The sequence below is a fragment of the Balaenoptera acutorostrata genome, chromosome 20 (assembly GCF_949987535.1).
Source record: "Balaenoptera acutorostrata chromosome 20, mBalAcu1.1, whole genome shotgun sequence".
NCBI classification, from domain to species: domain Eukaryota; kingdom Metazoa; phylum Chordata; class Mammalia; order Artiodactyla; family Balaenopteridae; genus Balaenoptera; species Balaenoptera acutorostrata.
In genome coordinates, this window is record NC_080083.1 from 45,123,768 (window position 1) to 45,146,616 (window position 22,849).

At 43.3% G+C, this 22,849-nt stretch overlaps 1 protein-coding gene and 1 pseudogene across 1 annotated transcript in view; one reads left to right on the plus strand and one right to left on the minus strand.

Moving 5' to 3' along the window:
• The first annotated feature begins 840 nt into the window (after positions 1–840).
• Positions 841–22,849, plus strand: part of CWC25 (CWC25 spliceosome associated protein homolog) — a 35,935-nt gene continuing 13,926 nt past the window's right edge. The window contains exons 1-8 of the mRNA XM_007177521.2: positions 841–1,038; positions 3,281–3,453; positions 11,988–12,224; positions 15,560–15,629; positions 16,328–16,455; positions 17,119–17,182; positions 17,805–18,016; positions 18,398–18,496. Coding sequence (XP_007177583.1) covers positions 1,021–1,038; positions 3,281–3,453; positions 11,988–12,224; positions 15,560–15,629; positions 16,328–16,455; positions 17,119–17,182; positions 17,805–18,016; positions 18,398–18,496 — 1,001 coding nt within the window. The 5' untranslated portion in view covers positions 841–1,020. The remainder of the gene's footprint in view (positions 1,039–3,280; positions 3,454–11,987; positions 12,225–15,559; positions 15,630–16,327; positions 16,456–17,118; positions 17,183–17,804; positions 18,017–18,397; positions 18,497–22,849) is intronic.
• LOC103018110 (mitochondrial import inner membrane translocase subunit Tim17-A-like) lies at positions 9,594–10,105 on the minus strand (annotated as a pseudogene).

Here is a 22,849-nt window from a genome sequence, read left to right on the forward strand (position 1 = left end):
TAAATACAGGGGTATTACTGAAGATCACGGGAAGAATAGTTGAGCGGAGGGTTTATGTTAAGCAGAAGATGAAGCGGAAGCATCTTGTCTCCGAAGTGCAAGCATCTTGTCTCCGAAGTGGAGACAACTTGTTTCAAGTTCGCTAAAGACGGAGAGGAGAGTGCAGCAGCTGGGGGAAAGACATGAGCTTTTTTCTTTTTTAAGGATCAACTGAGCGTATCTAAAATGATGATGACAAAGAACCAATACTTAGGGAGATAGAGGAGAGAGGGAGGAATTGAGTAATACCAGATGCGAGGGGTGGGATCCGAGCAGATGAACCGCCGTGCCTTAGATTAGGAGGGATGCTTCTTCCATCGTAAACGAAGGGAAAGGAAAGGGGAATGCTGGCAGATTCTAAAGGTTTGGTGCAGGGAAGCTGATGGAATTTCGGCTCGATGGTTTCTATTTAACTCCGTAAAATACTCCTGGAGTAAGGGGGTTGGCTGTGAGTCGAGGTTTGAGGAGACTGCGGATTTGAAAAGCCGTTTAGAAACTCCGGGCGGCCTAGGCTGGTCCACGCTGGGGCCTCGCGAGGGAGGCCCCGAGTGGAGCTCCGAGGGGGACGCCGCGGTGCGTCGCCATGGCAACCGAACCGCCGGGCTAGGCCCAGGACCAACTGTAACCCGAACCAGCCGCAGCGTTTTAACTCACTATTCCAGAAATCAGGGGAGGAGCCAACCCGAGGCGACCAAAGTGAAACCACAGATCCCGCGATATCACGGCCGCAACCTGCGAAACTGCACGTGACGCTACCGCCACGCAGCGCGATAGCGAGTATTAAACGTCATGGTACCGCGACGCCGTCGCTGTAATACAGCGCTCTCCCGGAAGTGGTCTCTGGATCGGGCAGTGAAAGTGGTAGCCAGTTGTCCCCGGGATCAGATCTCCGGAGGTCGTAGCTGAACTCTTTCTCTGCGTTTCTCCTCGATCCTTCCTGAGTTTTTCAGGTCCGCGTAGTGAGGAAACGTCTCCACCATCATGGGGGGCGGAGACCTGGTAAGTGAGGGAGCCCAGGGCTGGGGGAAGACTGAGGCCGGAGACCGACTGAGGCTGGGGACGGAAATTGGCGGGGGTGACAGTGGGTATTCTTGGCAACGCAGCCGTTGGGGACAGAGAGCTGTAGCCCTGAACAGGCTACGGATAGCTAAGGCCATGAGGGACCGGGCGGAGACTTGGGAAGATATGTGAGGTGGGTCGCCAAAGAAGGCAAGTGGTGTTTGTTGACAGGGAGCCCTTCTGGCTGGAAATTCTGGGAAGCCTCGGGGGCGGTTGGAACCGTGGCTAGGAAAGGAGGCAGGTATGGAGGACGTGTCACTTCGTTTTGTATATCTTGTCTTGGGATACATCTCCTTTCCTCAGCTAGGAGTTCAGTCATGTCCTGGACTGTAGTAGGGGTGATTTGTGCCCCCGTTTTCCTCGTCCCTGAGCCATGTCCTGGGGTCACGGAAGATCTTCCTCATGTTCACCTTTCTGACTTCCACTCCTTCTTCAGTGCTGCATCGTGATCTGTAGTGGCAGAGCATTCTTCTGAATTCATAGCACTTAATATAAGTTATGTGGCTATTTCTCTTAAACTGTATAGTTCATTTGTAGGGGGCTAAGCCTCCGAATTGGGCAAATGTACCCATAAGAACATGGTGCAAGATCAGAAAAATGCTCATCTCCTGAAAGTGTAGCTAATTGAATCAGGAAATAGATTCGTTTAGCCCCCTGTCCAGTAGCTATATTAGAGTTTGTCAGGTGTTGTCAATTAGAATGAGTTCCAAGATACCATCAAGGTTCTTCTGACTTAGTGTTTTCAAGTAGCTGCATTTAGGGACAGGAAAGCTCTAGTCCAGAGTCCCTCAACCTCAGTGCTATTGACATTTTGGGCTGGATAATTCTTTGTTGTGTGTGTGGTCCTGTGCATGTAGCAGCGTCCCTGGCAGTAGCACCTTTCTCCTTCAGTTGTGACAACCAAAACTGTCTACAGACATTGCCAAATGTTCCCTGGGAGGCAAAATCACCCATATTGAAGGCGAGAGAGGAGGACCATTAGGACAAGGTGGAGGGTTGGGGAGGAAGGGAGGAAGGACTGAACAACCTGATGAGGGAAAAGGGAGTACAAGAAGAGAGAGAAAAAAGGAAGCTCTCATTTAAAAAAAAAAATTTATTTTGGCCACACTGAGCAGCATGTAGGATCTTAGTTCCCTGACCAGGCCTTGAACCCTGCCCCCTACAGTGGGAGCACGGAGTCCTAACCACTGGACCGCCAGGCAATTCCCTCATTTAGGTTTCTTAACTGGTCTCCTGGTTTTCAATCCTGATCCTCTCCAATCCATTCTTTACATGCTAGGCTGGTCATGCCTCCCACCTGCACATGAATGCTTAGTGTTTTCTACTGTCAACAGGATAAAATCCACTCCCTTAACATGGCTTATACGGCCCTTAAGCTGTTGCTTTCTTAGTTGGCTTCATCTTGAGCCCCTTCCAAGCTTGCTCTCCTATCTCCAGCCATGCTGAATTATTTGTTCTTTCTCACCACTGGGCCTGCCGTTGTGTGTGCTGTTACCTCTGTGTGGAAATCTACCCCACTCCTTCCCGCTTCCTACATCACTGGGCTAATTTATAATTATCCTTAGATGTCACTTCCTCCAGGAAACCTTCCCTGGTTGGGAAGCTGAACCAAAGCAGTGGCTCATGGGGAGGAGGGAGAGGAGAAGCATTCCTTGAGGGTGAGGAGGAAGATCAGAACCAGGGGGAGATTCTTGGGAAGGAAGGTTGAAAGAGGTACTAGGTGGGGTTGTAAACCATGCAAGTTTAAGGCACGTTAAGTGGACTCAAGGAAAAGAAGGCTGTGTTCATAAGAATGAACATCCAGTGCCAAAGGCACTTGAATTCTTTTGGCTTTCAGAGTCTATACTTTCCTGCTTCTCTACCCCATTCCTTGGGTATTGTCATCACCAACCCTCACTTCAGGCATGGCCAGTGGAAGTCAGACTCACACATTTCAGGACAGAAGTATTTGAAGGGAATCTCGGAGGGGCCTGTTTTATCCTGAAGCTTTATGTACTTGAACAACCTCTCTCCCGCACCCCCATGTGTGAGATTTTTGGGTGCCAACCTTGCCATTGTTAAAGATGTCTTGCCCTTACATGCCTGCCTTGGCATGAATATAGGGGTGGGAAAGGGAGGGCCAGTTATACTCACCACCCACCCACTGGCCACATTGTTTTCTCCCTCCTTTCATTTCCCACAGAATCTGAAGAAGAGCTGGCACCCGCAGACCCTCCGCAATGTGGAGAAAGTGTGGAAAGCTGAGCAGAAGCATGAGGCTGAGCGGAAAAAGATTGAGGAGCTTCAGCGCGAGCTGCGGGAGGAGAGGGCCCGGGAGGAGATGCAGCGCTATGCGGAGGACGTTGGAGCTGTCAAGTACGTGAGGAGCTGGGGTGCTTTGGCCTGGGGGTGTCTTGGCGTGTGGGGAATTGCAGAACTGCCTGCAGGTGCATCGTCCAGTTGTTGCATGATAGCTGGTTAAGAGCGTGAGTTTGGAATCAGACTGGCCTGGGTTCTGAGGCTGGCATGGCATGGACTAGCCTAGCTGTGTAACTGGGAGCAAGTTTGGGAGCCTTGGTTACCTCAGTAGAACCGGGGGAGTGAGAGTACCCATCTCCTAAGGTTTGTTGAGGATCAAATGAGATGACATATAAAGGGCTTAGTGTAGACCAAGTTCATGGTAGATGATTGCCAAATAACTGTGGCTGAGGATGATTGCCTGTACCGTGCTTCTCAGTATGTGTTGAGGCCTCAGTCCTGCTTTTGTTTATTTATGGATTGCAGGCTCATTTTAGGGAGGCAGAGAGGTCCCATGGAAGGAGGTAGATGGTGTGTCTGTCAGTAAAAGCTGTGTGACTGTGGACAGTCTCATTCGATTTTCCCTGACTTCAGTTTCCTCTTGTATAATATAGGATAGGAGTAACAGACAATAATTACTCTACCCATCTCATAAAAGGGGATGGGAATAAATGTGTTCTGAGAAAAATTAAAAGCATAAAATATGCAGTGCAGGTTTCCCGGAACGTGGGATTCTAATCTGGCGTGTGAGGATAGACAGTGGGAATGTTCTTTTTTAACCGATTTCTGTAATTTAATAAGGCGAGATCAGCTCTGGGTCCAGCCAGGGCTCTTGGCCGGGAAGTGGCTGTGCACCGAACTGGCTGGCAGTGGGGAGGGCGCTCTCAAGCAGAGGTTCCGCGGCCCAGGGAGGGCAAAAGCAAAGTCTCTAACTTGTTCTCAGAGGGAGGTTTCTAGAGCCAGGGAGGTGGTCGTGGTGGCGCTAATGGAGTTAGCGCTGGATAGAAGCTAGGTGTTGTGAGAGCGCCCCAATTTTTTTTTTTTTTAAAGCCGATCCGAATTTCCATCTCTATTTTCTTTACTCTTTCTTGTTTCTAAATATTCAGTGTACTTTTTCTGCAGCTAATGAAAAGTGAAGGTCTTCAAATGTCATGTTTGAGAGTACAGGTAGTATTCAGTGGAAATTGGGAGTCATCAATGTTTTTTTTATCCCAAGAACATTAAACAATCTGTATATACATATTTTTTGTAAATCTTAAATGTAAGAAAATATAGTTAAAAATCACCTGCTTTAAAATCAAATGTAAAATTATTCTTTGGGAATTTGTTTTTTTAAAACAGTGAAAAGCAATGAGTAGTGAATATACTAAAGATATTTATAATCTCTGACTTATTTTAATATACTTGGAATTTTGTTTCTGGTAAGAGCTATTGCTTTCTTGTTTGACTTCCTGATTAAGTTTCAGTAAAATGTGCATATAATAACCACAAACTGTATTCTGTATGAAAAAAACAAATCCGAGAAAACCCACTTCTTCACTGGAATGATCACCAATAAATCAGTATTTTAAAATTTTTTAAAAAAAATATGCAGTGCATTCCTAAATCAGAATTGAATTAAAAAAACTCCAGATAGACTAAAATTGACTTATCTGTACTATCCCTTGTTCATATCCTAGTGGGCAAGTCTCCAGGGTGACATGTGACATACTTCCCCTGTTGGATATACAGGGCTTTTCCTTAGTAATTTCATGACAGGAGGATTTGTGACATACAGAGGCGTGTGTGTGTGTGTGTGAGAGAGAGAGGCTTAGTTTCAGTTCGTGGAAATGGCATTATGGAATTTAGGCAGGATAACAATTACATTCTTTGTTTTTTGTTTGTTTGTTTGTTTATTTTATTTATTTTTTATACAGCAGCTTCTTATTAGTTATCTATTTTATACATATTAGTGTATACATGTCAATCTTGATCTCCTAGTTCACCCCCCCCAACTTCCCCCCCTTAGTGTCCATACGTTTGTTCTCTACATCTGTGTCTCTATTTCTGCCTTGCAAACTTGTTCATGTGTACCATTTTTCTAGATTCCATATATATGTGTTAATATACAATATTTGTTTTTCTCTTTCTGACTTAACTTTTACTTCACTCTGTATGACAGTCTCTAGATCCATCCACATCTCTACAAATGACCCATTTTCGTTCCTTTTTATGGCTGAGTAATATTCCATTGTATATATGTATACATTCTTTCAGGATTGGCAGAAGGCCATTCTGACTTAAGTATAAAATTTGAAATGTTTTAAAATAAGTGGAGTCTTGGAGTTTTTAAAGTACAGCACAATATATTTAGGGCATTAATATATAAAATGAGGTAAAAGAATGAAAAAAAAATTTTTTTTTAAAGATTTTTAATTTTTATTTATTTATTTATGGCTGTGTTGGGTCTTCGTTTCTGCGCGAGGGCCCTCCCTAGTTGCGGCAAGTGGGGGCCACTCTTCATCGCGGTGCGCGGGCCTCTCGCTATCGCGGCCTCTCCTGTTGCGGAACACAGGCTCCAGACGCGCAGGCTCAGTAATTGTGGCTCACGGGCCCAGTCGCTGTGCGGCATGTGGGATCTTTCCAGACCAGGGCTCGAACCCGTGTTGCCCGCATCGGCAGGCAGACTCTCAACCACTGCACCACCAGGGAAGCCCAAAAGAATGAAATTTTATAAGTTTTTTTTTTTTTTTAATCTTTATTGAATTTGTTACAATATTGTTTCTGTTTCGTTTTTTTGGCCACAAGGCACGTGGGATCTTAGCTCCCCAAACAGGGATCGAACCCTCACCCCCTGTATTGGAAGGCAAAGTCTTAACCACTGGACCGCCAGGGAAGTCCCTATAAGTTTTTTTTATTTATTTATTTATTTATTTATTTATTTTTTATTTTTGGCTGTGTTAGGTCTTCAGTTCGTGCGAGGGCTTTCTCCAGTTGCGGCAAGTGGGGGCCACTCTTCATCGCGGTACGGGGACCGCTCTTCATCGCGGTGCGCGGGCCTTTCACTATCGCGGCCCCTCCCGTTGCGGGGCACAGGCTCCAGACGCTCAGGCTCAGCAGTTGTGGCACACGGGCCCAGCCGCTCCGTGGCATGTGGGATCTTCCCAGACCAGGGCTCGAACCCGTGTCCCCTGCATTAGCAGGCAGATTCTCAACCACTGCGCCACCAGGGAAGCCCTAAGTTTTTTTTAACCATAGATACACATTAAATTATTTTACTTTATACACTTTGTATAAATTATATTCTTTATAATTTAAACTAAATAAATTTCACACATTTGAATTAATTCCTGGGCAGCTTATATGGCATTTTTATATGTGAAGTTTGAGATTTTGTGAACCCTTGATTTTAAAACAAATGTCAATTTTAGACGGAATACCCATTAGTCATAAGAGTTTACTTTCCCACTAACCAAAAGTAAAAAATTATTTTGAAATTTTTATTCAGCCAAGCATTACATATTCTGTGCCTGATATGTCAGAAATTTGGGCATTGCAGAGTCTAATTAATGAGGTCAGAGTATAGATGAGCAGCTTCAGAGCTGGGAGTCAGTGTATATCTTGTTGCTGACCCTCATGCCCTCTTGTCTGTTGTGAATAGGAGGAAGGTGATTTTATATTCTTTTGATTTTTTGCCCCCTCACATATTCTCCAATGTTATGAAACTCAACAGGTTAGCACGTAGGTCCCTTTTTTTGGTCTTCACTTGCAGATGTATTTAGACGATCTGCTTGTCCAACTGACTGGTTTGTGTAGTTCTTTGCATAGTGTCGTGCTTTTCATTTATCCAATACAACCCTTAGCTATTTACAATTCACTTGTATGGTTCAGATAATCTTTTCTGTGTTTATTATACAGCTCTCTTAGAACAAAGAAAAAACCTCAATATGCACGTTATCCTTGATCTCCATCCAAATCCCTCTTTGCAATAGAATGTTGTTTAAGTATTTACTGATAATATTAGAAAATTGTGTTTTCTTTACCACATTTTTCAACGCTTGCACTTTAGGGTGTCCTTGGAAGATTAGATAAATGAAGATGGGAGTGATTCCCACCCAAGCAGACTCTCTAAGAATAGCAGGGGGTGTCTGGGGCAAGGGCATCTGGATACTTTAAGAGCTCCCCGGGTGATCCTCATGGGCAGCCTCAATTGAGAACCTGTTCTATATCCTTAGTGATAGCAACAGCAAAAATCTATACATCATTTCGTTTTTATATGACTTTTACCCCAAATCTTCTCTCATTTAAAAACTCAGAGAGAGGGTCTCACTTTAAAAATGATGAGAGATGGCAGTTGCTAGCTCCATTTTAGACGTGAGGATATGGAAGTGCACAGAAGTAACTTGCACGTTTACCCAGCTGGGTAGTGGCGGAACCAGGTCAAGTCCGGTGGCACTGGATCTCAGCGATACAGCATGTTCTCATACTGGAGGGCCTGAGCAGTAGTGATTTTAGTTGAGTCCTTTTAAGACTAGCTGTAGCCCTGAAAATACTACTTTATAGAAGTATCTGTCTTCATTTTTCCTATCCTTTCTTCTGGATACGTTTTGCTCCTTTGCCTGCATATTCCTGGCCCTCCTACCTCTTCATACCGTCTCTTCTCTTTTATTCACTTGCTTAGCTTCTTCTCCCTCATCCAGTAACTGCTCCTGCTTCCCAAGGCTCACTGTTCTTCTCCCTTCATTCCTCTGGTACCAGTGTCTGCTTCATGCTGACGACTCCCACATTTATCCCACACAAACTCTTGCATCTCTGTATATTCAGGCAGTTCTTTTTTTTTTTTTTTTTTTTTTAATTCAGGCAGTTCTGCTTCAAGTGTCCCACAGTTACCCATCGCATACTTAGCTCTCAGCAGCACTGTTTGGTAATTGGTTGACCTCTGTGCCTCATCTGGTAGCCTGTGAGCAACTCAGCTGCCTGAATCTTTGTCATCTTTCTGACCTTCTTCCCCTGCCTGGCACATAGGAAGTGTGCTGAGTCAGTGTTTACAAATGAATAAACAAATATTTATTTCCAGTTTCCCCATCTGTGTTCGTGTCAGGCATGCATAGGCATGATCCCTTGAGTCATCTTTGACAAGTCCTTTTAGGATCCCCCCCTACTCGATCACTGAGACCTGCTTTTCATTCAAAAAGTACTGCCAGCTCCAGACCCATTGCCCATGAATTGTCGAACACTGAACATATTAGGCAACTGTCTGGGATTCATTCCAGCCATCTAGGAGTTTAAAAAAACCTGGTGGGAGATACAAAACACATACATAGAGAATAAAAAGACTAGCTAGTGGGCACATCAAGGATTTATCCCCAGGGTAAGAAGACATGACAGAACTAAAAGGTAGGTTATGGGATAGGAGGGGCAAAGAAATTATGAAGTACATATTTTATCTCTTAATACATTTATGTTTCTTCTGCCAGTTGTTGAGTTGCCCTTGAAGTAAAACAAAAACAAAACAAAACAAAAAAGACTAGCTAGTGTTTATTTAGTACTTACTTTGTGCCATGCACTCTTCTGAACACCTTAAAAATTTATTGACTTATTTAATCCCCAGCAACCCTATGAGGCAGGTACTCTTATCCCCATTTTACAGGTGAGGACACCAGTGCTCAGATGAGTTGCTTGGCTTTAGAGCCGGGATTCAAATCCATGTTGCCTGACTCCAGAGCTTGTGCTCTTAACCGTTATGTTATACTGCCTTTCAGGAAAATGAGCTTGCCAGCATATTCTAGTCACCACCGATCTTCTTGCTCAGACCTCTTTAAGCTCTTATGTAGTCTGCCTTTCACAGTCAATTCCCTCCAACCCCCAGGAGTTTTTTATTGTTTGAATAACAGAACACACAAAACCAGGCAGAGAAGTCTCCAAGGAAATGATGGTTGTGTTTCACTGTTATTTGTCCCTTGGTTCTTCATCTTCTAAGCACTTATTACAGTTTCTTTTAATGCTGTTAGACATGTATTTTGATTATAAATACAGTCCAACTGTGAATAAATAACTGTATTGTCTTTTTACACCCATTCCCCCATGTTCCTTTAAATAGAAAAAAGTGCTCAATATCTCTTAATAGCCTACTTGGCCATGGTTGTCTCACCTGTGATTTAAAAATACACTGTATCTTGATCTTCCAGAATCCTTCTTGAATTACAGCTTATTCTGTTAAAGAAATTCTGGGAAAGAAGTCATTGATATTGTTGATAGTCTTCAAAAGATGAGGGTGGTAACTGAGTTGAAGGCACCTGGGAGGGATCTTCAGCAAACCGAGGACCATTGGGAAACTACACAGAGGCAGATCTTGTCAATAAGATACCAGCTCCTCCAATTAACCCTAGGAGAATGCCACCAGTCACAGCTGACCCAACAACTGTGACCACTGGTCCCTTTTGGCTGCCAGTGTGACTCCTGTGAAGGCTGCACTTGTGACGGAATTCCAGAGGTCTTTCTAACATGCACCATCCAGCAGAGAATCATGGAAAACAGACCTCCCCAAACTGCAAAGCCACCTCCCAACTGTGGAGGCCTGGTTTTAATAGCTGTCAAACTCCCACGTAGTCTCTGGTTTACTCCCACTGGAGGATGGTGAAAACCTTTAATTGCATAAGAGACACTACTACCTCTGGTACCCATCAGAAAGGCCCCACCACAGTCTTCCACATAGTTCTCCAGGGCACGGCTCTCACTCTTGCTCTTCCATCTTGACCCCAGTGGTGTGAGTGAGGGTGGGTAAGCTGGGCGGAGCCTGACCCCAGTGGCCCACAATCAATTCTTTTTTTTTAAATAAATAAATTTATTTATTTATTTATTTATTTATTTATTTATTTATTTATTTTATAGCTGCATTGGGTCTTTGTTGCTGCACTCAGGCTTTCTCCAGTTGCGTCGAGCAGGGGTTACTCTTCGTTGTGGTGCACGGGCCTCTCATTGTGGAGGCTTCTCCCGTTGGAGAGCACAGGCTCCAGGCATGCGGGCTTCAGCAGTTGTGGCACACAGGCTCAGTTGCTCTGCGGCATGTGGGATCTTCCTGGACCAGAGCTCGAACCCATGTCCCCTGCATTGGCAGGCGGATTCTTAACCACCACACCACCAGGGAAGCCCCACAATCAATTCTTAATCACAGACTATATTGTTTCTCAAGCCAATCCTTATAATAGGAAAAGAAATCTAAAGGGTTAGACCCTCTATTATTATTATTTTTTTTTTTTTAAAGGATTTTCTTATTTATTTATTTATTTATTTATTTATTTATTTATTTTTGGCTGTGTTGGGTCTTCGGTTCGTGCGAGGGCTTTCTCCAGTTGCGGCAAGCGGGGGCCACTCTTCATCGCGGTGCGGGGACCGCTCTTCATCGCGGTGCGCGGGCCTTTCTCTATCGCGGCCCCTCCCGTCGTGGGGCACAGGCTCCAGACGCGCAGGCTCAGCAATTGTGGCTCACGGGCCCAGCTGCTCCGTGGCATGTGGGATCTTCCCAGACCAGGGCTCGAACCCGTGTCCGCTGCATTAGCAGGCAGATTCTCAACCACTGCGCCACCAGGGAAGCCCTAGACCCTCTATTATTGGTTTAAATTATTTTTATTACAAATATATGCAAAGATATAACTAGGAAGGTATTATTTATGCTCATAGTTGTTATATAATCTTAAACAAAAATAAATATACAATATTAAAAAGTCATAGTCAAAAACCATCGCACCTAATGTTATAGATAATACTGTTTCGATGAACCTACTTTGCTACTTGTAGTGTGAATGTGATATTGGCTGCTCCAACATATGCTCTTATGAATGAATTCAGCACACCTTTACTGTCTGTTGTGTGAGGGCTCAATTTTCTCACCACTTTTTTTTCTCTTAGAACCACAGGAAAATATTTGGCATGATACTGTGACATAATTTTGCTTCCCTCTTTTGGCTTGAAAGCATAACTTGTTATTGCTGGTCTTTTCTCATTATCCCCTCGAATGTAGTATATTACCACTGGTGCCAAGGTGACAATAAGCACCAAAACACACAGTAAACACAGCTGCATATGTGGTCACTGAAATTGTTTTGGTGATGAGCTGATCCAGAACATGCACGTTAGCTCTTTCAGATTATCCTCGAAATGAAAGCACAACATAAAGACTTCGTAAAGGAGACTTGAGAAACCCTGGGCAAAAGATCCATGCCCCAGGCTGAGGAACTTTTTTTTCCTCATAAATTGCTTTAGGTGTGTGGAAATGATCTCTCTCCTAAAATGTAAACTCCATGACAGCAAGTACCGTTTCTTCCCAAGTGCCCCATGGAGTGTGGTGTTTAGCCCTTGCTGAGGAGCCTGTAGAATGAGTCCAGTTCTGACCGGCTGTGCCTTTTTTTTTTTTTTTTTTAAGTTTGGCCACGCCTTGCGGCCTGTGGGATCCTTGTTCCCTGACCAGCGATGATCAAACCTGCACCCTTGGCAGTGAGAGCGTGGAGTCCTAACCACTGTGCCGCCAGGGGATTCCCCCAGCTGTGCTTATCTATCCCTCATGTTCAGGTTTTGTGTGTAGGTTTGAGAAGTCTACATTTTCTTTGACTGTATTTTTTTTTTTCTTGAACTAGGAAAAAGGAAGAAAAATTGGACTGGATGTACCAGGGTCCTGGTGGGATGGTGAACCGTGATGAGTACTTGCTGGGGCGCCCCATTGACAAATACGTTTTTGAGAAGATGGAGGAGAAGGAGACAGGCTGTTCTTCTGAGACAGGACTCCTCCCAGGCTCTATCTTTGCCCCATCAGGTGCCAATTCCCTTCTTGACATGGCCAGCAAAATCCGGGAGGATCCTCTCTTCATCATCAGGTACTGATGAGCGGCTGAGAAGGGGGTTTTATTACAGAGATGCTTAGCAGAGATGTTATCTCACCTCTTGCTTTGCAGTTGGTTTCCTGTTGGCTTTTGTCTGCCATGTAAAAGGATTTGTCTCCATTTGGGCTTCTGATGTTAAGAAGGAGGCTCTATTAAGGGTGCCTGAACTAGGCTGTTTGGGAAGAGATTGGTAAAGGTACCAGACCAGACCAAATTTACTCATTTACCTTTGGCCCTTAAACAAAAATAAGAGGTAGAAGCAAGGTGAGAAAGACTGGCAGCTTCTTAGGAATTGGGGGATATGTGTAGAGTTGGCTGGGGGGGTGAATAGGCCTTTTCCCCTCCCCTCTACCCCTCCCTTTTGTTTGTTTTTTGCAGCAGAACCCTTTGAAAATAAACTTTAGAATTTTATTTAACCCTAATATGTAACAGATCAAAGTAGAGCTGCATTTTGGGTGTTAAATGAAATCATGTGGTGTGTTTTTTTTGTTTTTGTTTTTAATTTTCATTATTTTATTTCAAGTGTGTAAGGTTGAACATTAAAAAATGTTTATTTCTTATTTACATTTCTTTTGAAAATTCTTTTAAAGTTATCTGTATATTACAGATATATATTTATATGTAAATATTTTCTCCCATTTTGTTAGCTTCTTAATTAATTATTGTGGTAAAATATACATAACATAAAATTTACCATCTTAACTTTTTATTTTTCTTTTTTTTTTAAAGTTCTTTAAACTCACCAGCATACAAATGTGAGCAGGCACTCTTCCCACACTCACATTGTATCATGAGTACATGTTTGTTTGTTTTTTAATAAATTTTATTTATTTATTTATTTATTTTTGGCTGCATTGGGTCTTCGTTGCTGCACACGGGCTTTCTCTAGTTGTGGCGAGTGGGGGCTACTCTTCATTGTGGTGCACGTGCTTCTCATTGCGGTAGCTTCTTTTGTTTCGAAGCACAGGCCCTAGAGCGCATGGGCTTCAGTAGTTGTGCCGCGTGGGCTCAGTAGTTGTGGTTCGCAGGGTCTAGAGCACAGGCTCAGTAGTTGTGGCGCACAGGCTTAGTTGCTCCGCGGCATATGGCATCTTCCTGGACCAGGGCTCGAACCCGTGTCACCTGCATTGACAGGCCTATTCTTAACCACTACGCCACCATGGAAGTCCCATCTTAACTATTTATAAGTGTACATTTCAGTAGCGGTAAGTATATTCACATCATTGTGCAACCATCACCACTACCTATCCTTCTCCAGAACTTTTTCATCTTCGCAACTGAAACCTTATACTCATTAAACAATAAGTCCCCATTCTCTCCTCTTCCCAGCTCCTGGCAACCACTTCTACTTTCTGTTCCTATGACTGTTACTACTGTAGTTACCCATATAAGTGGAATCATATGGTATTTGTCCTTTTGTGACTGACCTATTTCACTCAGCATAATGTCATCAAGGTTCATTGTGTTATAGCATGTGTCAGAATTTCCTTCTTTTTAAAAATTGTGGTAAAATACACGTGACATAAAATTTACCATTTTAACCATTTTAAGTATATATATAGTTCAGTAGTAAGGGTATCCAAATTGTTGTGCAGCCAATCTCCAGAAGTTTTTCATCTTGCATAACTGAAAATCTGTATCTGTTAAGCAACAACTCTTCATTTCCTTTTCCCCCCAGCCCCTGGCAACCACTATTGTACTTTTCATATCTATGAGTTAGACTATTCTGAACCTCATAAAAGTTGAAATCATTCAATATTTGTTTTTTTGTGACTGGCTTATTTTACTTAGCATAATGTCTTCAAGGTTCATCCATGTTGTAGCATGTATCAAAATTTCCTTCCTTTTTAAGGCTGAATAATATCCCATTGCATGTGTATACCACATTTTTTAATCCATTCATCTGTCGTGCACATTTGGGTTATTTCCACCTTTTGGTTCTTGTGAATAATGCTACTATGAACATTGGTGTACAAATATTGTGCATATTATTTTATAAACTCCTTTTTATCACCTAATCATATATATGGGACATTTTTCTATGTTGCTGACTATGCTTCTGTCACATCATTTTTAATATCTATATTGTATGGATATACCATAATTTATTTATTTATTTTTAAACATTTTTTTGACACCTTCCCTTTCTTTTTTTTGTTTTGTTTTTTTAAATTTTTATTTATTTATTTTTGGTTGCGTCGGGTCTTAGTTGCGACACGCAGGATCTTTCATTGTGGCGCGCGGGCTCTCTAGCTGTGGTGCGTGGGCTTAGTTGCCCCAGCATGTGGGATCTTAGTTCCCTGACCAGTGATTGAACCTGCATTCCCTGCATTGGAAGGGGGATTCTTAACCACTGGCCCACCAGGGAAGTCTCTACCATAATTTATTAATATTCTCCTGTTGGATCCCTAACTTGTTTCCAAGTTTTCATTGTTACAATATGAACACCTTTTTAGTGACCTTCCTAGATTTTTTTTTTTAATAAATTTATTTATTTATTTATTTATTTTTGGCGTGTTGGGTCTTCGTTTCTGTGTGAGGGCTTTCTCCAGTTGTGGCAAGTGGGGGCCACTCTTCATAGCTGTGCGCAGGCCTCTCACTATCGCGGCCTCTCTTGTTGCGGAGCACAGGCTCCAGACGCGCAGGGTCAGTAGTTGTGGCTCACGGGCCTAGTTGCTCCACGGCATGTGGGATCTTCCCAGACCAGGGCTCGAACCCGTGTCCCCTGCATGGGCAGGCGGATTCTCAACCACTGCGCCACCGGGGAAGCCCCCGACCTTCCTAGATTATATCCTTTCAGTAACAAATTCTTGAGGAGGCATTTGTAAGATTAAAGAGTTTGTGAGTATATACAGGCTGTGATAAATGTTGCCGAATTGCCCTCCAGGAAGGTTGACCAGTTTACCCTCCTATGAACACTATGTAAGAGTAAGACTTCTTGAAAGAGGAATCCATTCTGTTTATTTCCCAGGGGTTATCATGCTAAACAGTGGAGGTAGTATTGAAATGTTGCATACATTTGATACACAAGATGACATACATATACTTGACCAGTTGGGAAGCCCTGAGCATGAAGCTTAACAAGCAACAGACCAAACTCACTTTCTTGCACAACAGGGAACCAGTGTGAACTTTCCCCACAATATTCAATCCCTTTTGCAGATTTGGGAAAGATTTCTGGCTTCCACACAATCATGCAGATTGCACCATGGGGCCTGTCTGCCTGCATTGAGAAAAAAGATTCCTGTATAGAATTATGGAGAGTAGAATGAACGATTTAATCCCCTTTTCTGAAAGAAAGAATCATGATTTTTATAACTTCTCTTTAGGAAGAAAGAAGAAGAGAAAAAAAGAGAGGTATTGAATAATCCTGTGAAAATGAAGAAAATCAAAGAATTGGTAAGTAGTACATCAAATAAGCATCAAGAGCTACTTAACATGAAAACTCCTCTCCATTTACTCTTACGAGAGGGAAAGCAGAATGGCTTTAAACATTTTTGTCTTTTAGAGACCTTCTCCTGGTGATTTTGTGCAATCTTAACATATAAAGCTTAATTATGCTTGATTTTCTCTTTTATGTCCTTTGGTTGGAAAAACAGCATGTTATATCATTCTTCCAGAAAAAGAGGGGTATTGGGATATGCCTGTGGAAAGCATGATCATGCAGTGTGTTCAGGAGATCAGGTGGTATCAAGCCTTTAGGGCCCATTCATCACTCATGTAACATATTATGTGATTGTTTCTTGGATTAGTTGGTAAGGAAAATTTAAAGATTGATCTTGTGGTCCCTGATTACTGTCAGCGGAGTTGCAGTCTTTTGACAAATGGGAATTCCTAGGCAGTGGTTCTGGGGACTGTTTCAAAACACAGATTCCCAGCCCCACCCACCAGAGAGTCCGTTCAGTAGTCTAGGGGCGTTTGTGCACAACCAGGGTCCAGACCCTCCACTCTTGTCGACAGGGGACGTCTGATCATGTCCTGGACCCCTGTAGACCCTGAGGCCTGGAGGCAGGTAGTTTACACATGACCCCATCCCCTCAGAGGGACTGACAGGGGTCCCAGTAATCTTGCGCGGTTATGTTCTGGGCATTTTCTAGTTGCAAATGAGTCTGGAAAAAAAGGAGAAGAAGAAAAAGAAGGAGAAGAAAAAGAAGCACAAGAAACATAAGCACAGAAGCTCAGGCAGCGATCGTTGCAGCAGCGAGGATGAGCACGGCCGGGAGAGGTGAGCGTGTGGAACGGCCTCCTGCACCGTTGATTCACTCACTCATTCATTCCACAGTTACGGACTGAATACCTGCTCCAGGCCAGGAGCCACCAGGTTCTGGGGGTTCAGTGGAGAACACTTGCACACCGGCCCTCTGCCCCCAGAGCTGGCCAGCTAGCACTTGAGTTCCCGGAGGAGTTGGCGAAACCCCCAGGGGAGCTGGCTGTAGCTGTGTCAGTCTTAGGTCAGACGTCCTGGATATGACTTTCATCTCAGCTCTTGATTCCTGCAAGACTTAAGTGGGTTTTGTGGAAGCTTTTTTTTTTTTTTTTTTTTCAAATACATTAATGGGCCCATCTGGACCTGTTCTGTGTGTCTTCTTTGCGGGAGCCGCCAGCGCTGTCTCTGCTGACTCACTCGTAGTCCTTAGAATAGCAGCACGAGGTGAGAGGAGAATGTGCTCGGGTGCTGGGGCTGAAAAGCAAGGCCCACGGTTTTTCGCAGGAAAAACATGACTGTGCTGATGCATCTTCCAGCAAAGATAGAGAAACACACTCCCATGTGAGAGCCGGGAGGTGGGAAAGGTCACGTTTGAAACAGGAAGCACGTCTCAGCACAAGAGCTGTAAACTGGACCTTTAGGCATTTTCTTTTTCAATGAGTATGTGTTTTAATCTCTTAGATCTCAAAAGAAGATGGCAAATTCTTCCCCTGTTTTGTCCAAAGTCCCTGGATATGGCTTACAGGTAAGGATATGGGCTTCTCAAAGGGAGTGACCGTGGGACTGGAACGTGCCAACCTGGCTGCCTTTTTGGACACAGAGCATATTTAGCAGCCAATCAGACATGCGGAAGGAAGGGAGTTTGGGCAGCACAGACTGGAGAACAGGCCCATTCCTTATCCCTGAGCCTCTGACTATGGCTGAGGGCCCTCTGAGCAGAGAGGCTAAACTACCAGTGGGCGTTTAGGCATTCCGTCCATCCCTCTGCATATAACTTACATGAAATGCATACATTTTAAGGGTTGATGACTTTTTGATAAATGTACATCCCTCTGGATTCCTTCTTTCCCCTCAGTATGTTTAACCTGAGGTCCTCTCCTCCATATTCTGCCTCCTGCTCCTCCTTAGGCTGTAGCAAAGAGCCAAGCCAATTTAGGTGGTTGGGTGATACATCCTTTTAGGGCATTCTGAGGATAACTTTCCTAAGTTTATACAGCTCTCAGTGATAACTATGTGATGGTATTGGTATACCCAGTTGGCTCCTTACAGAACCTCAGTGCTTATTCATTTTCTTGTTTCACTGCATCTTCTCCTGAGCTGCTAGATTTTCCTATGAATTGCTTTTCTTCCTTTCCTTGATGATATAGGTCAGGAACTCTGACCATAGCCAGGGACTGCAGGGTCCTCTGACAGCTGAGCAAAAGCGAGTGCGTGGGTTGAAGAATTACTCCAGGTCCAGAAGCTCCTCTCCCTCACCTCCGAGACACGCCAGCAAGAAGAGCACCAGAGAAGCAGGGTCTCGGGACAGGAGGTCTCGATCCCCGGGCAGAAGGTCACGGTCCCCAAGGCCAAGCAAACCGTAAGTATGGGAATTCAGTGGGAAATAACCTGTGAATGTGGGGGCCTGGTTACAGCTGGTATTTGCTTTTAGCGATGTCTGTTCATCACCTCTTCCGAATGTCTTTGCTTTGTTATTATCTGTACTTTTTTTTTTTTTTTTAATGTAAAGCTCAGACCCCTAGAACTACATATTTATATATGTGGAATCTCTAGAGTGAGATTAATACCAAATCTTATGTATCCTTATGCCTTTGATTTTCTTCCACTTCTTCCCTCTATTTTCTTCAATTTGGATTATAGTTCTAAAACTGTTAGCTTTTCTTCCATCATTTGAGGGACATGATAAAAGCCACTGTATTGAAAAAGCTCTTCTCCTCTCTGCCCTCTGTATCTGTTACAGGCACAACTCTAAGGTAAATAGGAGAGACAGAGGCCGAAGTAAGAGCCTATCACCTAAAAAAGACATCTACCAAAGGCGGCATGCTCATGGGTACACCAGGTGAGTCAAGAGCCCAGTAGGTTAACTTCAGACTTTCAGGCCTGAGTCTTAGAATGGCTGAGACCAGGGCAAGTGGATAATCTATATCACCTTTTTTGCCCACCCCTCTTTTATTCATCTTGGTCAACTTTTAACCATCTGCCCTGCCCCCCACCCCACGCGAGTCACATTGAAAGGACAAAGTAAATAGTTTTGAACTATTGAACTAATGACCAATTCACTAAGTGACTGTCTCTCAACACCTGTAAACATGTTACTCTCACAGAGATTTCTACAGGAAGCTTTTCTTGAGAGTGTGCTCCTTTCCTGAGGCATCAGCTGAAAGGGAAGCAGGAAGGTGGTCTCCTTGAGGGCAGACACCCTAAGATAAACTCTGTGTTTGAGTTGGGTGTGGTGTGGGTCAGACAGAACATGGGTGTGCAGTCATGGGACCTGAGGGGAGTTGGCTGTGCCCATGAAAGGCTGTCCCTAGGGGTCTCGATTGCTCTTAGAAGTTTAGATGAGGGAATTCCCTCGCAGTCCAGTGGTTAGGACTCGGCGCTTTCACTGCCGTAGGCTCCAGTTCAATTCCTGGTCAAGGAACGAAGATCCCATAAAAAAAAAAAAGAAAGTTTAGTTGACTTGGGCAACTTTTGTGTACTTCCTTTAACTGCCTCCCCCAGTTGGCTGCACATTAGAATCACCTGGAAAGCTTAAAGAAAAACCAAAATCCCAATCAATCCCTTGCTGCACCCCAGCCCTATATTACATCATAATCTCGGGGGATGGGCCCAGACATCAGTATTTTTAAAGCATCCCAGTAGTTCCAGTGCACAACCAGCACTGAGAACCACTGAGAGTTCATAACAACCTCTTTTATGCACTGTGCTATTAGAAGAGAGGCAAACCCTAAAGTCCCTTTTAACTTTTAATTGCCTGATTCCCTAAGTTTAAGGTTTCATTTTCACTGGCAACTTTCCAAAATACCCAGGTACATATTTCCCTGCCTTCCCAGAGAGGGAGGGTGTATTATGCATAATTTAATCTTTTATTGGTGACACTGGGTCAGTTCTTCAGCTCTGCTGTCATTCATGCTGTTCTTAGGGATGGATGCTCATGAGTGTGTATTTTTTTTAATGTATTTTAAGGCTCTTGGTCAGCGCAAGGTCTGCTTTTTCAGATCCCGCTTTGTTTTTCTGTCTCTTTTGCCATCTGCCATCACTTAAATTTGTCTCACTTTGTCAGCCTTTCTTATCACCCTTAGAATCTTTGTTGAATTTTGTGATTTAAAATGAGTTAGAATAAACAACAAGGTCCTACTGTATAGGACCAATAGACCAATACTTCAATAAAGTGTTTTTTTTTTTTTTTTTTTTTTTTTTTTTTTTTTTTTTTTTTTAAAGAGAGAATCTTAGCTTGGGTTCTTCTTTTTTTTTTTTTTTTTTTTTTTTTTAATTAATAGCTACTTTATTTATTTATTATTTATTTTTGGCTGTGTTGGGTCTTCATTTCGTGCGAGGGCTTTCTCCAGTTGCTGCAAGCAGGGGCCACTCTTCATCGCGGTGCAGGGCCCACTCTTCATCGCGGTGCACGGGCCTCTCACTACCGCGGCTCCTCCCGTTGCGGGGCACAGGCTCCAGACGCGCAGGGTCAGCAGCTGTGGCTCACGGGTCCAGTTGCTCCGCGGCATGTGGGATCTTCCCAGACCAGGGCTCGAACCCGTGTCCCCTGCATTAGCAGGCAGATTCTCAACCACTGCGCCACCAGGGAAGCCCAATAAAGTGTTTTTTTTTTATAAATTTATTTATTATTTTTGGCTGTGTTGGGTCTTCGATGCTGCGTGCAGGCTTTCTCTAGTTGCAGCTAGCAGGGGCTACTCTTCGTTGCGGTGTGCGGACTTCTCATTGTGGTGGCTTCTCTTGTTGCGGAGCACGGGCTTTAGGCATGTGGGCTTCAGTAGTTGTGGCACTTGGGCTCAGTAGTTGTGGCTCATGGGCTCCAGAGCTCAGGCTCAGTAGTTGTGGCGCATGGGCTTAGTTGCTCCACGGCATGTGGGATCTTCCTGGACCAAGGCTTGAACCTGTGTCCACTACATTGGCAGGCAGATTCCTAACCACTGTGCCACCAGGGAAGTCCCAGTAAAATTTTAAAAAATAAATAAATAAAGTGAGTTAGAGCCCTCAAGACTTCTGTCTTCCAGGAATGGAAACACAGAAACTTGAAAGCATGGATTCTGTGATATCTCTTTGTTTTGGTTTGGTGTTCCAGGTAGTTGAACACCAAAGATGTAACCAAGATGGTGCTGAATTAAGACAAAAGAAAAGTTATGGCTGTAAAACCTTTCTTAGCACTATTTACACGGTTTCTCAGATTGAGAGTCACTGGATATTTCCTCAAGGGCCTGAGAGTTCTGTAAGAATTTAAAATTTTTTTGAGTTCTCTTTTGTATGTATGTTTTGTTTTAATTAGTGATCTAAAACAACTTACTTGTCAGCTGAAGGATGAAACTTCTCTTTAGCAGTGAGGTTCTCAATTTAAAGCGATTTTTATAGACTAAGACTTTTTTTTCTTCTCTTAAATTTTTTTTAGGGGACTGGGGGATTCCACATTATTTTTCCATTGCTTTCAGTGCTTCCTAAATTTCTTACAGTCAACACAGCACTTTTAAAAAAAATTTATTCCAGTATAGTTGACTTGTAATGTTGTATTAATTTCTGCTGTACAGCAAAGTGATTCAGTTACACACACACACACACACACACACACACACACACACATTCTTCTTCATATTCTTTTCCATTATGGTTTATCACAGGATATTGAATACAGTTCCCTGTGCTATACAGTAGGACCTTGTTGTTCATGCATTCTATATGTGATAGATATCACAACACTTTTTTTCTTTTTTTTAATTAATTTATTTTTGGCTGCGTTGAGTCTTCCATGCTGTGCGTGGGCCTTCTCCAGTTGCAGCGAGAGGGGGCCACTCTTCATTGTGGTGTGCAGGCTTCTCATTGTGGTGACCTCTCTTGTTGCGGAGCACGGGCTCTAGGCGCACGGGCTTCAGTAGTTGTGGCATGCAGGCTCAGTAGTTGTGGCTCGCAGGCTCTAGAGCACAGGCTCACTAGTTGTGGTACACGGGCTTAGCTGCTCCGCGGCATGCGGGATCTTCCTGGACCAGGGCTCAAACCCACGTCCCCTGCATTGGCAGGCGGATTCTCAACCACTGCGCCACCAGGGAAGCCCCACAACACTTTTATAATTAAAAAAATGTGTATGCTCAAAACAAACTAACAAAAACCACTACTATAAGGTCACACCCCAGAAGTGGCTAAAATTCCTTCTGTTGGGCTTGTAAATTGCCCAGAACAAAGGTGGCAATAGGAAATAGAAAATGGAGTTACTATTCTTGCATTAATTACTATTATTAAGGCACAATTTCTTTAATTGTTTTGATCAAATAATAGACAACCTTTTTTTAAAGTATAGTTTATTTATAATATTATATCAGTTTCAGGTGTACAACATAGTGATTCAATATTTTTATAGATTATACTCCATTTAAAGTTATTATAAAATATTGGCTATATTCCCTGTGCTGTATAATTTATCCTTGTATCATATTTATTATTATTTTTTTTTATTTTATTTTTTTTTTTAATAGATGCTCTTCAAATTGATGTAACTTTTTTAAACACTATTTTATTTATTTTATTTATTTATGGCTGTGTTGGGTCTTCGTTTCTGTGCGAGGGCTTTCTCCAGTTGTGGCAAGCGGGGGCCACTCTTCATCGCGGTGCGCGGGGCCTCTCATTATCGCGGCCTCTCTTGTTGCCGGAGCACAGGCTCCAGACGCGCATGCTCAGCAATTGTGGCTCACGGGCTCACGGGCTCAGTTGCTCCGCAGCATGCGGGATCCTCCCAGACCAGGGCTCGAACCCGTGTCCCCCGCATCGGCAGGCAGACTCTCAACCACTGCGCCACCAGGGAAGCCCCACAACACTTTTATAATTAAAAAAATGTGTATGCTCAAAACAAACTAACAAAAACCACTACTATAAGGTCACACCCCAGAAGTGGCTAAAATTCCTTCTGTTGGGCTTGTAAGTTGCCCAGAACAAAGGTGGCAATAGGAAATAGAAAATGGAGTTACTATTCTTGCATTAATTACTATTATTAAGGCACAATTTCTTTAATTGTTTTGATCAAATAATAGACAACCTTTTTTTAAAGTATAGTTTATTTATAATATTATATCAGTTTCAGGTGTACAACATAGTGATTCAATATTTTTATAGATTATACTCCATTTAAAGTTATTATAAAATATTGGCTATATTCCCTGTGCTGTATAATATATCCTTGTATCATATT